The sequence below is a fragment of the Solanum pennellii genome, chromosome 6 (assembly GCF_001406875.1).
Source record: "Solanum pennellii chromosome 6, SPENNV200".
In the NCBI taxonomy this organism is placed as follows: domain Eukaryota; kingdom Viridiplantae; phylum Streptophyta; class Magnoliopsida; order Solanales; family Solanaceae; genus Solanum; species Solanum pennellii.
This window is the reverse complement of record NC_028642.1, coordinates 58,425,126-58,442,172: the sequence shown is the minus strand read 5'-3', so window position 1 is coordinate 58,442,172 and position 17,047 is coordinate 58,425,126. Positions and strand designations below refer to the sequence as shown.

The 17,047-nt window shown below is 31.5% G+C and overlaps 1 protein-coding gene across 1 annotated transcript; it reads right to left on the bottom strand.

Moving 5' to 3' along the window:
- Nucleotides 1-756: 756 nt before the first annotated feature.
- Nucleotides 757-9,669, bottom strand: LOC107023194 (pumilio homolog 2-like). The gene is made up of 10 exons (XM_015223803.2): nucleotides 8,699-9,669; nucleotides 6,885-7,317; nucleotides 5,826-6,813; nucleotides 5,576-5,717; nucleotides 5,361-5,468; nucleotides 4,864-5,076; nucleotides 4,675-4,785; nucleotides 3,835-4,029; nucleotides 1,302-1,476; nucleotides 757-1,210 (listed from the first exon to the last, which is right to left on the bottom strand). The coding sequence occupies exons 1-10, from the start codon at nucleotides 9,275-9,277 to the stop codon at nucleotides 1,173-1,175; spliced, it is 2,982 nt and encodes a 993-aa protein (XP_015079289.1). The 5' UTR covers nucleotides 9,278-9,669; the 3' UTR covers nucleotides 757-1,172.
- Between the last annotated feature and the right edge of the window lie 7,378 nt (nucleotides 9,670-17,047).

Below are 17,047 nucleotides of genomic sequence, written 5' to 3'. Positions count from 1 at the left end.
CTAAAAAGATCACCCAAATAGATGCTCCAATCGATCATAGACTAGATAGTTGAACGTTTTCCATTATTGGAATAAAATAGAAAAAAATACCTCGTGACATTATCTATCTACATTTTATATAGAGAACTTAAGTCCACCAATCAAACACGAATAAAAAATTCTCATATGTATTTTACCTCGAAATTATCGATCTCTATTCCACCAACCTAATTCATTACCTCCTATAATAGGACTTTTAGTTGGATCATAATAAGTCGAGTAAACAACAGTGCATTATGAATTAGTTCTTTGCTATGAGATTATCACCTTACATTAATAATCAACTATTCCTCAATTCCAAAGGAACAAATGAGTATAACAATTTCTATTTATAATTATGACAACTTCCTCACAAATAATGACTGAATTTTGAGTATTGCTAAGACTATTTAGACACTCAAAAACTAGAGATTCCCCACACCTATCTACCCTAGCATTAATCCGTTTTTAACTTACTCTGAACTAGTATAAGTCCAACAACAGTAACTTAACCTTAATTCAAACAAATTTGAGCTACAAGTCTATCGTAAACAGGGGCTCTGCCTCACAAAGGTGTACAGGTAGGGTCTGTGAATGTAACATCTTACCCTCCCCAGACCCCCACGTGTGGGATTATACTTGGTATGTTATTGTTGCAATATGATTTGGATAAGCCAACACAGCGAACATAGCAAATATAACAGCATTGAAGTTGCAAGTTTTAAGCAAACCAAAACATAGAAGGAAATGAGACATACTTGGCCATGATAGAACGTTGTCAATACCATACATAAAAGTTCTGGCTTCACCTAAAACATCAACTTTCCACATGGCGACATTTTTGTACAGTCTCGTCGATATAAAAACTACCTCACCTTTTTTATCATTTATACACCGTTTAGAGACTAGATTTTCCTCTGCATGGCTATCAGGAATATTAGACATCCGAGCCCCAGCATACCTGATCCTATGTATAAACGTCCAACTACACAATATACAGTTCTCTAGTACAAGCAACAACTTTATTTGCAATCACAGCCCATACTGCCCTCAAAGAGAGTTCTAGAGCCAGAGCACAAGATACGGGGGGGAAATAAAGGAAGAGAGGTAGCTCAAACTAGCCTCGGTCAGCTGTACAACTTTTTTCCTAAAAGCTAAGCAAGATTTGGAGACTGAGCAGCAATTCTTCGTTCTGCAACATCCATAAAAGCAAATCATTCAGTATCATTGTAACAAATAGATAGGCAGAGTTCTAGTTAAATGCAAGCGGAAGAGCTGCTTACCTCCAGCTGCAACAAGTTTCTCAACACGAGCAACAATGTGCTTTCCATAGGTGTATTTCTTCAGAGCATTCAAGTGAACCTTTATTCTAGAAAGGATCAGCTCGCGTTGCTGATCACTGCATGTTTCCAACACTTTCTGTACAACGTAATTTGCAAACTGATCTTTCATCATTGCCTGGGTAAAGAAGGAAGAAAAATGAGTAAATAACACATTGAAAGTAACGATGACATCCACATTAAGACATAGTCAATCAGAGAGACATGAAATGCAAAGGCAAGGAATGCAGACTTGAAAAGTGAAGCCATGATATAATATCATAATGAAAGGAGAGAAGAAAAGAAGGGAAGAGATGGAGATAAGCAAGTCAAACCAGTTTTAAGGGAAAATGTGGCCTAGAAAAAGTGAAGCCTTGATTTAGCATAATAAACCTATGAACAAAATTTAATGAAGAAGACAAGAAAAGAGGTGACGGAGATTAGCAAGTCGAACCAGTTTGAAGGGAAAATGCAGACTTGAAAAGTGAAGCCATTAAACGGTTAGTATAACTGAATGTGTTGTCAATCCAAGGAGACAAGTAATAACACGTTAGATGCCATAGACAGTCATGAGTCCATGATGCAAAAGTGGATGACATTTTGAAAGATATCAGGACTGGAGAGTTATAAGGCTTTCCAGTGACAATTAAGGTAAACCATGTTTGGCTAAGAGTTACATAAAAACAATAAGTATTTCGGAGGTAAGCAGCTGGAACAATAGAAAGGGGATCAAGAATGGCTAAATGAAGTACCACAAGAAAAAAATGATGTTGTTCTATCGATTTTGTAATCTTCACGGACCAAATGACAAAATGATTCGGAGAACTCATAGTAAAGCATAATTACTGTCAAGTCCTGCTACAAAGTGAACAGTCTACACAGTGTGGACTTTGAAACAATCATTGCTCAAGGATTCAATTTTTTTTGGAAAACACATGCACCTTACTAAGTGGAGTGCTTCTTATGGTTGGTGGACAAAGAGGCTTGTTCAACATAGGAGATCTTCAAAATGAGGTTTCTCGTTGAGCAGCAGGCACCACTTGTGTGGAAAAGATTCTAGTAGTATCGGTTTATTAGCCACCTCTTCTTTAACAGTAAGGTGTATGCCTTGCTATGGCTTAATTTTCTCAACATACTGGGGTTTCGATGGGTGATGTTCAAAACCACAACTTGGTTGTTGCAGTATTGGCACAGAAAGAGAGAATAGTTAGGTGGAGCACTATTCCATCTTGCATTTTGTCAGTGTGAAACGAAAGGAATGTATCATGTTTTGAAGACAAAATTACCTCAATATAACAGATCAAGTTTTAATTGCACAGGTTTGTTTTGGTTTGGTGTAGGGAAAAACTTGTAAATGAAACAGAATCTACAGTTACCCTCTAAGAATCCCTACAAGATAATATTAGGGTTCTTTCAGTTTTTGCTTATTTGTAGTTCTGGTCTTTTTCAAGTCCTTCATATAATAATATATTACCTTTCTCAAAGAAGAACGATGAATGGCTTACCTTTAAAAACTTCCTGCCCTTGGGAAAAGAAATTTCGACACAAAATTTTCATTTTCAATTGAAGGATACCGCCCTAAAAGACTTTCTAGTTGCCACTTTTCACCAACTTCAACTTTTACAGAAATGAGTAGCTATCAACAAGCTACATGCTGATACCGTCATACTCAAACACAGAAAAGGCAAAAAGACTTCTGGCCACAGTTCAATTCTGGACTTCCTCAAGATCTTTGAAGCTCCTTGTATATTAAAGTATTTTCCTGCCTATTCTCATACCTACCATTTTGATCTAACATTCCAATTCTTCCATACCCTATTGTTCTAAAAAAGTGAAAATATTAGATATCCTACCAATCTCTCCAATCTAGAAATAAGACAATTATCCTATTAGACCTAACCAATACTAGAGATATTAAAGTGCAGAATAGATCAATATGAACATGATGAACTGTCTCATATAATTACCAGTTGTATCGCATTCCATTACCCAGGTCTGCTTCACAACAAGTACACAGGAGCCAAATCTTCAGCATTGTGAGTTAATAGGTTGTTACAAGAACGCTACAAGCCTACCACAATAAGAGACCACTGAAAAGACCGTATAAGTATCATGGCTTCACCCATTCTATAAGTTTGTACGTACTTAACTGTAACTCCTAAGGACCTAGTAAACTGACATTATTCATGAATATGGATGTTTTTGACCAGATACAAGAGTTAAATTTTACAAAAATAGAGAACGCACAACCTCTATTAAATCCAAGGGTTGAAAGTTTTATACCCTATTCCCAATCTCTGATGAGGATGTCTCAACATTACATAGATCCAAGCCAAACAGATGAGGGGATGTTAAAAATGTTAGAAGGTCCAGTACAAGGCAGTATAGAATAATGAGTACATAATTGTCATAAAAAGAATAATGAGAACATAATAATTATACAAAAAAAAGTTATACTTGAAACTAAGACTAGAAATAAAATAAAGCTTAGACAAACCTGAAGAGGTTCATTTTCATCAGTCGTGCCAAGCATCTCATCCACCAGGAGCTGCCTTTCGCTGGCACCACCAAAAGCTAGACACTTCTCAACAACATTAGAGGCGAACTTCTGCTGGCTCATTTGCACAATCTTCCCAGCTAGTTCCTCAATAATAGCAGAACGCTCGTGTGGCTTCCCATGCTCCAGGACATGCTGCCAGTGTTGCATTTAAAATAAAAGGGGGGGGGGGGTATATTAGCAACGGATGAGAAAAATCTTCAAAGGAACATGAGTGCTAAAGAACATAGCATGGTTGGATTCCAAAAATTGAAATGAGCAAAAAAGAGCTTTTCCCTCACAGCAAGCCTATAACGATTCCTTTAGCAAGAATAACATTAACTAAGGGCAGCAAGAACTGAAGGTTAGTGAGGTATGGATGATGTATTGACAATAACTTTGATCTAAGATCCACATTTGCCTTTACAAAAAAACATATTTGGCACCATTTACGAAGCTACACAAATGTCCAGGGTTGTTAAGATATCCACACCCTTCCAACATTGCTATAAGTCAGATTTCAAGAACGTACCTTATTAGTCCTCCTTTCTGATATTTATTATCAGGGACAACATTTTCTCACACAGAAATAAAAGACATTCATTGGAAAATCAAATCAAAATGCACAATACTACATATCTTGAACAAGTGATTCCATATGCTATTCCCGCATCAAATTTATGAAATGGATGCATTGACTGAATTGTTCCATAATATGTTGTCAAGGATATGAGAAGGAGAACAGGATACATCACAACAAACCAAGAGCAAAGCATGCAGGTTATTCAGAAAAGCACATACCTGAATAACATAATTACCATACTGATCTTGTGCCAACATGCTAACAGATCCCAGAATTTCTTCCATCACTTTACTTTGTGTAATTGCATCACAGCAGTGTTCCAATACTCTCTGCCAGATGAAGAATTTTTTTCAAAATAAACTTCAAATGACTGTGATGAATGGCGCTATTGCACATTACTCATCTACCTGAATTACACGACAGCCATATGGATGGGTAGAGAGATTCACAACTTGACCAAAAAATGTAGAGACAATGAATTGAATGTGTTTTTCTGGTACACATTCAATACACTTCTGGACGACATGATTCCCATTCTGATCTCGTACACAGCGCATGACATGACCATCAAGCTCCTCAACCATTTTAATCTTCTGGTCCACATCTACCACTTCTATAGCCTGCAAGAAAACCAAATTTTTGTTTGAGCAAAGCTTTGAACTCACAGAGATCATATACTTGGAAAGCAGCTCATAATCAGCCAATTAGTTACAACTCTTTAACATATATCACACATCAGGGTCACTGGCAGAGCAAATATAAATCTCCAGCAACTACATAACATTATTGCTTAAGTAGTTATATAACTGTTGAGCTATTTTTCTTATTGGGATAAATATCTTTTGAACCAAAGATACAACGGAAAAAAGTCTGCATAAACAATTTATAATTCAGTTCTGTGAACCTTCTGAATCACGCGGCAACCATACATCTGAAGGCTCAGTGTTAATACATGGCTAAAGAGTTTGCTAGCCAATTCTCTCCTCTGAGATGCCATTCCATGTTCAAAAAACTGAAAAGGAAGTTTTTGAGTCAGTCTACGCAAAACACTCTAAGAGAGCACAAGACAGTGGACATTATCCACCTCCCACTCCACACTGAAACCATAGTTACACATACCTTCTGGATTACGTAATTACCAAAAACATCAGTCATCAAAGTAAGAGCTTGGGGAATAATTTCCTGAAAAACCATGTTTTTCTCCTCAGGGGTGGCAGTTTCCAGTTTTTGTTGGATGAACCGGCTACCATACTGGTCCGCACTGATTGTATATGATACAGACAAATTCAGAATGGTTTCTGATCAACTTACTAATAAATAGGAACAATTCTAGGTATTAAAAAAATGCAACACAAAATTCACTACATACCTGAACTCGACAACGTGACCAGCAATTTCTGAAAGCTCAAAACACCTGGTCTTATTACTCTTGAACTCTTCCAATAGAGAGGAAGCAAAGCTGTTTTCCATGTTATCCAAGTGCCATGATCCGATTACACCTGAAGTTATGTTTCTCATTGCACCAGAGAACCTCATATTATAATCACTGTGCCTCATTGGACTACCAGGACCGACTGGAGAGTTTGGAACGACAGAACTTGCCAATGGACTTCCAGGATATGATAAACCAACTCCAAATGCAGGATTGCCATAATAGCCAAGATGATTTGAACCACTACCTTTACTGCTGAGTGGGACACCATATTGCGACTTTGGAGATAGTGCATTACCAAGATAAGCTTTCTGAAACAAGTCCATATAAGAATTGCCCATGTAATTCCTATCCATGGAAGGATCATTCAGTGCGGAAACCTGTGCAACATATTCAGCTGTCAAGTACTGAAGATACATAGGATCCATGAAGGATGCCTGTAAAGCACTTCCAGACATTTGATTTCCCATTCTGCCCAGATTCTGCTCTGAGACCCCAGAGTTCAAATGAGATGCCCCTAGCATTCGAGAGTCCATTCCAGGTAAAGCCATCCCAGACGCGGCAGCAGCAGTTTCAAACAAAGGAGGCAGATTATAGTTGCCAAGATGGCTTGTCACTGGATTGACGGAATGACTACCTAAACCATAATTGGAAGGACTATCCATATGCGGATATTGAGAAAGTACACCACCTCCACCATTCAGTGTGGATGTTTGAGATCCTTTCACATAAGAATTATTAGAGGCAACCGCAGATCTGTGCAGATCGTCATGATGGTTAGAACTGTTAAGGTCTGACCGCCCATTGTTGCCGGCACCAGTGTTAATATATGGTCCTTTAGCAGAGTGAGATTTGGACGACATATTAAACTGAGCAGATTCAGATCTCTTCAGATATGCATGCTGCTGAGAGTTATTCTGACTACCTGTTAAATTGTAAGAATATTATTTGTAAAAGCATTGAGTACAATCTGAGAAAGATCTATATGGAGCATACCATTTGAAAGATTCATGCTAGACAAAGCAGCAAGCAGATCTGCAGACTCAGCGGTGTGAGAGACACCATTAAATGAATTTGGACTATTAGCACTCCTCTTCTCAGAATTGCCTACCCTTCCTCCACCGATAGGAGTGAGGGAAGGGCTAGGAGCCCTAGCGATGCGCTGGGCATCAGGAGTAGTGCTTCTTGATAAGGAAGCACCCAAAGCAGCAGCATATGAAAAGGAAGCAGGCGCACCAACATGTTGAACAGCAGATGAGCCTTGTCCATTGGATACTGACCTTAAAGGATCTGAAGTTGAAAACTCATGACGGAGGTGAGACAGCTCAGCTTCTGCTGAACCCAAGTTATCACTACTTTCATCAAAAGCATTGCGGCTAGCTGGTCGTGAAGGGGGACCAGGAGCAGGAGTCGCACGGCTCAAGTCATCCTGAGGTAACATAATTTATAACCCATCAGAATGGTCATCTCCAAAAATAAGCTTGACAAAGACAAACTGCAACACTTTCTATTTGAGAAACCTAAAGGTGTTTTCACCTTGCAGCTAGAAGGTTATACTATAGTCTACATAACAAATATCATTAAAGATTTATTACATCGGTTGGATCCCATGTTACAAAAACGGAAGAAAAATTTATCAAGAGACAACTATACAGCATAAGAATTGCATAATGAAAAGAATCAGATGACAAAACAGTTGAAGATTTTCCATTTCATTCTAAAAGGTATTGTCTCCTAGATTCAGCGCAATTACCAAGACTTTCCTATACACAATACAAAAACTCCAGTTATATACATAGGTAAATAAATCACACACACATATCACCAAGCGTAAGAAAATTATGCAAAAATAGGGAGCACATAGCATGGTCTAATGTAATTGCAGAAAGCCGTGGAACATTTCTGCTAATTAGACAGTAAGGTTAAAAGAAAATTACCAAACAACTACTGATGTTTTTCTCCAGAAGGATTCGATTATGGGAAAGATCATCAAAAACTCAATCCAAGCAGATGGAGTAAAAGTGAAATCAGCATGACCGGACCAGATCTTAATTAGAAGAAATATCAACTAATCATTCAACTTATTCCTTTGTCCATTTAGAAGCGACGATATGCTACTGATACACAGATGAAACAAATATATAATAAAACTTGTCATGTTCATATACCCACCAAGCAATGGACACAGTCATGATATTCAAGTTATAGCTTGTTATTACTTTATTTTTTGTGTCTATCATGCCAGTGCAAGAACCAGTATCATCCACGGAATATACTGTACTCATTTTTGCAATTATATGTGGTTCATGAAGGACTGTAGAATGAAAAGAAAGAAAAAAAGAGGACTAGCAGAATTGCCTTGAGACTCATAAATGCCTAATATATCCATCATCCTAACTACATGATTGAGTAAATGGAGTTGTAAAACTATCAAAATATTTCATGAACAAATAGTTTAACAAAGACAGAAATGATAAGTATAATTACTAATGTACACATATATGCAAAATATTTCAAGGTAGGAATGCTATCATGAACTCATACAGCCATAGAAAACTATACTCTAGTATACTTCAATTTCAAAATTAATTTTACAAATTTGGAATCTCAAATCATGCCTAAATACCTCCAGAAAACCTGTAGATAGCTGTTTGGTTCTATTCCAAAAAACATACAGCTGTCCATTAAAATTAACAAGATTATTCCTTATAGAAACATTCCTAATATTTAAAGCATTTGATACCTCAATATGGAAGAAACATCCACTACTCAAAGATCAAATTGAAACTAACAAAGTGTCATGTGTGCACCTGAAATATTTCAGCAATGCTCTTCTGTTTACTACCTAGTCCTAGTCCTGGCAAACCAATCAGCCCATCGCCACCCCACTCTACTGAACCCTGCAATTTGTCTGACTCGTTCTCGTTCTCAGCTTTTATCGAGTTAAACCCCGGAGGCATAGCAAAGAGTGACCTCCCACTACTACTCCCATTATCATTCTTGTTCACCTTCCTCCTATCCCCAATTGCAGAACTCCCTCCTTGCATCCTCTGTGCAAACCTCCAATCCTCCTTAGACAACAGTGGTGGAGGCAACCTAGGGTTAAGATTAACATTCGCATAATAGTATGATAAGTAAGCAGGATCAGACCTAAGCTCCTCTTCAGACATGAACCCATTATTGTTAAACAACCCACCAACTGCACTTAAAGAACCCTCAATAGTAGGTGGAGCTGACCCACTTCTATACAAATTCAGCTCCTTTTCATGATCATCAGCTTCCTGTCTCCTCTGTTCACGAAGTAACATTCCTATCTCTTGCTCAAACTCATCACCAAACGAATTATCATTGTTTCCAAGCATTGGACTTGGACCAAATTCAGATAGCATCTTTCACACAAAAAAAAAATATCAAACACTTTATAGTACTCTACTCATCACCACAACAAAATATAATTTATACCAACAAACCCTAACAACCCAGGAAAGCTAAAAAGATCAATACTTTATGATACAAACACCAAAAACCAAAAACCCCACATATTAAAACATGAAAATCAAAGATTTAATTTAAGAAAAATCCAATCTTTGATCACATAACTCCATGAAAGTTATGTATAAACATGGAGATAATGAAAGCGGTGTAAAGGGGTTGTGGGGATTTTATTGAATATGTTGTGGGAGAGAGAGAAAAAGTGAGAGTGCAAGAAAAATTCAATCTTTGCGGCGAATTGTAGTTATAAGGTAGTTTTAGGGTTTTGTTTTTCAACACTACAAAAGATTATCATTTTCTTCTCTTTTTTTTTAGTACTTGGAATAAGGAGTATATAAAATAAAAAATTAATTACCCAATAATAAACTAAATTAAATTAATTTAATTACCTTTCCTTAATTAAAGGGACCTAATTGACCAAGTGAAAAAAATAAGTACACATATTTATAGATACTTGTTGAAAGTGCAGCACAATGATGTTTGTCTACCTCGTGGAAGAATCTAAACATGACACGTGTACACTGTAGATTCGGAAAAAACTAACCAAACACTGTCTTAACCAATTAAAATTTAACAGATGGCTTGTTGTGGTAAGTAAATATTTCTGTAATAATTTAGTGTTTATTCCCTAATTTAAATAAAAAAGGACTGGGTTTTGTTGGGTTTAATTACTGGCAGGTGGGTTTGTGTAGTGAATGTCAATTTCAAAGTCTTTCCTCTTTTAAATAAAAATATACCAACAACAAAGGAAAAAAGTTCAGATTTGTCTATGTGTATGATTCCAAATTGTTCAATTTTACGTGTTGTTATACTTTTGGTTCATTCTTATCGAATTCGATCATTAATAAATATTTATCTTTATAATTAAATAATTATAACATAAAATAGATAAAAGTAATGTGTCAAAATATTTTTATAACAATTTCAAATTTAATTTAATTATAACTTTTAGATTAGAGTTTCATTAGGGGCTAAGGCCTAAGGGTAAAATGAGGCTTTTCCTTACTGCATGTAAGATTAAAGTAAAATACTAGAGAGTGAATTTGTTGAAGTTCAGATAGTAGCACACGATCAAATTTGAGATATTTTTTTTCTAAAATACAATACTAACAAAGCAAAGTGCGATGCACAAGGTACATTCTAAGTACACTACAAATTCATTTGTACAAGTATTTTTCTACGAGATTAACTGTATTTTACTAATTGAAAACAAATGAGAAATATAGGGCATGAGGGAGAATTTATGACAATACTCAATTTTAGACAAAATCACTAAAAATGAAAAAAAATCGTAGATTGTTTGTTAATTTTTTAAATTAATGAGTAAAAAAACAGTATATTTTTAATTCAATAGATAAATAAAAATAAACAAAATTAATATATATAGAGAGAGACAATTAATAAGAAAAAGACGAAGTACTTACAAAGAGATATAATCAATTTTTGTGTTAAATATGTGTAAATACGAGATAGATTTTTGGAGTCAAATAGATCTAGTCTTACTGATAATAAAAACACTTTGTGAGGAGTTATTAAAAGAAGTGTTACTAAAGATGGATTATAAATTGTTGCGTTTGACCAGGGGATAATAACCAAGGTCAATAACTTATTTAAGTCCATATACTGAATTATACTTACACTAGTAAACTTAGCCGCGCTATGCGCGGTGTTTAAAAGTTTTTCATTTTTATTTTACTTTTTAAATCCAAATAGATTAGTTAATAATTTTATTATTTAGCTTTGTAATTTCAACTCAATTCATGAATTAATTTTATCAAAAAATAAATACCTTAAATTAGCAGTACGGTCAAATACCTATATTTTTTTTGGTTGAATAGTACCTATTCTTTTATGTTTAGTTTTAATATATAATTAAGAATTTATGACTTTATTATCCATTTGAATGAGTTCTCAAAATTAAGTATGGTTAACTTTGATGTTTTGTTAAAAATTTAAAGTGAGATTTTTAGTCTTTTAAATTTTTTAAAAAATATCAAAAGAATTAAAATAGTAATAAATTCAAAAACAGACTTAGAAATATGAAAAATTATTCGTAATAGATAAGCTATCTATAATTTGAAGACTTAAAAAGGTACTTCAATAATTATATATTAAAATATAAAGTTCTCTCTATATATTGATTCTTTGGAAGGAAATGGGTAATACATGATTTTAGTTCGGTAAAATAATTTTTAGTGATATAGAATTAACATAAAAATAATATATTATTTTTAAAATGCATAATAAAATAAGTAATAAATGAACAATTATAAATGAATGATAAAAGGTTTTACGTTAAGATTTAAAAAAAACTTATATATCTACTAAAAACTTATAATTAGACTCTTGAATTTTTTCTAAGTAAAGTAAACATAAAAAAAATGTTCACAAATAACATGAATATTTATAATTATTAACGACAAATAATATTTTCTTATAATTAAAGTGTAGGAGAAAAAACTAAGTAAATTTTTAGAATCATTATAATGGAGGATGAGTGGTTAAGTAATAAGTATATTTGAAATGATTATCTGTATTAATTTTTTCCTTGATAAATTCTCTTCTATAATTCTAAGTTTTGTTTTAAAATTTATTTCAACGCTATTTTTTAGTCTCCTTTTTTTATAGTCTTTGCTTATTTAATTCTATTAATAAAACACAAACAATTAGCATTGCAATTAAGAGAATGAAGTTTGCTCGTCTTTAGTATTTTTACTAATTTATATATATATTTTTTAAACAATAACAATTAGCATCGTATCTTAACATAATCAAGTTAGCTTGTCTTTAGCTTTTTATTAATTTAAGCAAAATGTTTAAATGAATTCTCTTAATTAATTTTTATTAGATTTTTCATGATTCATATTTTATTTAAAAAATTTTAAAAATAACTTCGTAATATTTTTGATTATCTCCCCCGCTAAGCGTACCTACAAATACATTTTAATATTTTCAAAAATTATTTTTGTCTTACTTTTAGTAATGATCTTGCTCTTGTAGTTTCATGCAAAAAAAAAATCAATTATTCTCTTTTATATATCTTATTCTTATTAGAAGTAAAAATAATTACACAAAGCAGTCTTTGTCGATAGATTTTTGCATTACAAGATTAAAGTAGAGGACAATTAAGCTAAACATAAATATATTTGGTTAGAAATATTTTTTATGTACTTTTAAGATGTCACAAATTTTAAACATTAAGTAATTTGAGGTTATGAATATATAAAGTTGGAAGTTATAGGTACTAATAATAAGTATTAATTAAGTATAGAGGTTATGAAAGATGAAGAGGTGTGAGTTTATGATAAAAATTAAATTCAAAATAAATATATAAAAATAAGAGGAAAAGGGTAAAAAAAAAATGTTACATATTTTTATGATTTATTTTATTATATGACATATTTTCTTTTTACATCATTTTAGAAATTTCAAATTATTAAAAGTCTCCAAATATGCTTCTAATAATAAACATTATTTTTAGTAATTACTATTATTTTGAACAATATATACTTTTTCTCTTATTTTATATTATAGGAGAGATATCTATTAAGAGAAAAATTAATTAAAAACAAATTTAGAAAGGGACATAGAATTAAAAAGCTAATCAAAAGGAATAGAATTTTTTTTGAAATTATCAAAAAAAAAAAAAGTAATAGTACGGATGTTTTAAAATAAAATTAAAAAATATTTAATTTTTTTGTTGATTGAATTCTCAAAATTGTGAAACATTTGGCCTATAAATAATTTCTATATATAAATAATATAATAAATAATGCAACGTTAAAATTATGTATTTTTATCATATCATTGTTATGTGATTGTGAGATACAAAATTAAAAGAGGAATCGATTTATTTAATTCTTAGCTATATAATATTTGTATTTATATTTAGTATTTTATTTACTTTATATTAAGATGTGATATATTACTTTTTTTATTACTTATATTTATTATATATTTGTATGACATTTTTATAGCTAGTGAGGAGGAAGATATTGTTAGACGAAATTAGAAATAAGATATATTGACGTTTTTTCAATTAACTAATTAATCTGATAAGGAACCAATCAACTCTTATTGCATCGGAGGTTTAACCGGAGAACTATAAACAATCCTTATAATAATACCAATAAACATACATAAAATTAGTTAACTAATCAAGAAAAAATATTTAAAATATTTAGTTATATATGATTTGAAGGGGAAAGAAGGATCATGTTCTCAACATAACATAATTACAATCCTTACAATAATAACAACAAAAAGACATAAAATTATAGTTAACTAATCAAGCAAAAATATTTAAAATATTTAGTTATATATGATTTGAAAGGGAAAGAAGGATCATGTTCTCAACATAACATAATTACAATCCTTACAATAATAATAACATCAAAAAGGCATAAAATTATAGTTAACTAATCAAGCAAAAATATTTAAAATATTTAGTTATATATGTTTTGAAGAGGAAAGAGTTCTCAACATAACATAATTTGATTCTTCAAATTTACAAAGTAAATAAAGACAACCAGTGTCGGTAGAAACTACAAGAATGAGAAAAAAAATCTCAAAAAACTACAAAGAGAAGCAAAAAAGAAAATGAACAAATTATTTTTTCTATAAAAGAATCATGATTTGTATCATCAACAATCCAACCTAATAATATCAAATATATATGTAATTACAATAGAACAAAAGTGATAATGATAATTAGACATGTCAAATCATTTTACCTCACAAAATCAAAATATGCAAAATATATAACGTTTTTCATTATACATCCCTCTCCTGCAAAAATCAGATCAAATAAGACAAAAGAAATTAACAAATCAAAGAAACAAAAAATGAAGAATAAGAAAAATAAAAATAAAATGACCATCATGCAATGTCTCAAAGTGAATTTTTATAGGTGTAATATTTAGGAGTTATAATTTTTATATTAAATATTTTGAAGGTTATGAATATGAAAGGTTAGGAGTTATATTATTAAATTAAAGGTTAGGTGTTATATATATTATTAAAAGGTTAGAAGGTGTAATGCTCATTAAGTAACTTATTAATAGCAATATATATATATATACACATAATATTATTGTGTAAAAATAATAATCTAAAAAGCCCTATTTTTTTAAAAAAAAATATATATATATTTCTCATCATTGAGGCATGCCACATAGACGGATTGAAGATTCTCATTTATATATATATATTGATTCTACCAAAAAAACAAAAAATTATTCTTATTTAAAATGAAAAGCTGAAATTATAATACTAATATTGTCTGTTTTGAATTTTGATTATAAATTAGGAGAGGATGGCTAAACAAACACTACATAATGGCAACAACTTAATTGTATCTGTAGTGGTAATTAGTATTTTTTATATATGTTTCTAAAGATTTTAGCGTTACTAAATTTAATGATAATTAACTAATGTTGATAAAGACTTTAACATTCTATATTAATGAGTATATTTATTATCGCTAAAAAATATTTTCATTATAATAAAAAAAAATCAATAGAAACGAATCAATCTTCACATATTTCTCCACCTTATTGGGTACATTGGATTAGCTCAAAAAATAATATGCACTGATACAAAAAAAATGCATAATCATCATGGCTCGTGATAGAATGGTTGTATTTAAAAAACATAAAAAAACAACTTGAATATTAACGAATTTCAATACGAATAACGGAAAATTGGGTAAAAAATCTATTATATATATAAAGGAATTATTCATAAAAGTAAAAAACTCTACCTAATTAATCAAAATAAGTCGAAATGTAATATGGATGGCAATTAAATTAGCAAGATCACATCACTATTACATGTTTAAACTTTAGAGTAACAAACAAGAATGTGATTTAATAATTAATTTGGATCAACTTTCAAAAGAGATAAAAGGAAATATTAGGTAATTTTCTTATAAAAATATTTAAATTTTGATGGGAAAAAATAAATATCCAAAGAAAAATAATCACTAAAAAATATTAATAGGTTTGGCATTTAGAATAGATTCCTAAAGTAGAGAGGCTAGAAGACAGTGATGGTGGGCATGTATAAGACTGGTCAACGGAACGGGACGTACCGGTACCGTTTCGGTTCGTTCCGGTTCGTCCCGTTTCGGTTGCCTACGGGACGGGATGGGATAGTCTGAACCGGTACACGGAACGGGACGGAATCGTGATTTCGTACCGGTGTACCGATACCGGTTCATCCCGGTTCCGGTCCGATTCCGATCCGGTTTACTTAATATATATTAGTTTTTTTATATTTTATATTTTATATAATTTATATTTATATTTTCTATAAATTATATTTTATATTTATACTAATAGTTGTAAATTGAAATTGTAATTTGTTACAAATTTAAATAAATTAAATTGATATTTTTTTCATTTTTGTAATTGTTTTATCCTTATTTCAATTTAATTTTTTTAAAATTACAAATTTTATTTATTTAATATTTACAAGACACAAGTTTTAAATATAACTTATAAAATAAATATTAATGAATATAAGTAATAACTTATAAAGTATAAACTTCAAAAGATTTAAATTTTGAAAATCTTATCAGACTTTACTTGCAAACTTAACAACAAAAAAAAAATTAATAAAATATCTTTAAAATAAACTTAAGTAAAAAATTATAGTATAAATTTAAAAACTATTAATTTATACTTAGAAAAATAAAAAAAATAACTATATTTTCGTAATCCCAAAAAATATCGTCCCGTTTATCCCGTCCCGTTCCATCCCGGTCTGTTCCGGTTCGTTCCGGTTCCATCCCGATATATAGTGGAACGGGACGAAACCGATTATTCATCCCGATAATTCCGGTCCGGTTTATCCCGGTACCGGTCAACATACCGATCAACAGGTTCCGTTCCGATCCGGTGAACCGGTTCCGGTCCGTTGACCAGTCTTAGGCATGTATGTGTTTACTTTGTATTAAGAGATTGAGACTTATGTGATATGATGGAAGTAAGATCATTTTATTTTTTCATGCAACATTTGCTTTTTCTCCACACAACCAATTATTAGTTACGAATTCGATCAAATCATAATTTAAATTTTAATATAATATTTATGGTTTTAAAAAGTTATTTTAATAATTAGAACTAATATTATAAAAGCTCAATAAAAACGCTTATTTGAAATTTATTATTTATATAAATAATAATGATAAAAGCTCGAAATTTCAATTTAGAGTAGATAAAAAAATTTCAATCATAATATCTAGATTAATTTTACAAAATGGAATAGAAACACATGTAATCATATTAGTCCTTGGTGTACTCAAGTTGAATTATTTGTCTGATTAAATTAACATATTTCATTACATCACCTTTATCGCTATTAATAGGTTAATTTTATCTATATAATGTACTAAGATAACATCACTTTATAGAAAGCTACTAATTATTGCCACAAAAATTAATAATTCTTCAATTATTTACATTTTACACCACATTCTTGTCAAATCACATATCTATTCCTCAAATTGGGCCCATTGGTCTTAAATTGGGCCCAGTATTCATCCTCTTTCATACCGGCCCAATGTTCACCCTCTTGGCCCATACGTTTCTACGTTACTACTACATAAATCTCACTTATATATATATATATATATATATATATATATACACACACATATATATATA

Excerpts from the sequence above, each read along its gene's own strand:
- LOC107023194 (XM_015223803.2), bottom strand. The coding sequence starts at position 9,277 with ATGCTATCTGAATTTGGTCCAAGTCCAATGCTTGGAAACAATGATAAT. Across the intron at positions 7,318-8,698 it reads GCATTGCTGAAATATTTCAG|GATGACTTGAGCCGTGCGAC; the intron begins GTGCACACATGA and ends ATGTTACCTCAG. Across the intron at positions 4,786-4,863 it reads ATGGCTGTCGTGTAATTCAG|AGAGTATTGGAACACTGCTG; the intron begins GTAGATGAGTAA and ends TTCATCTGGCAG.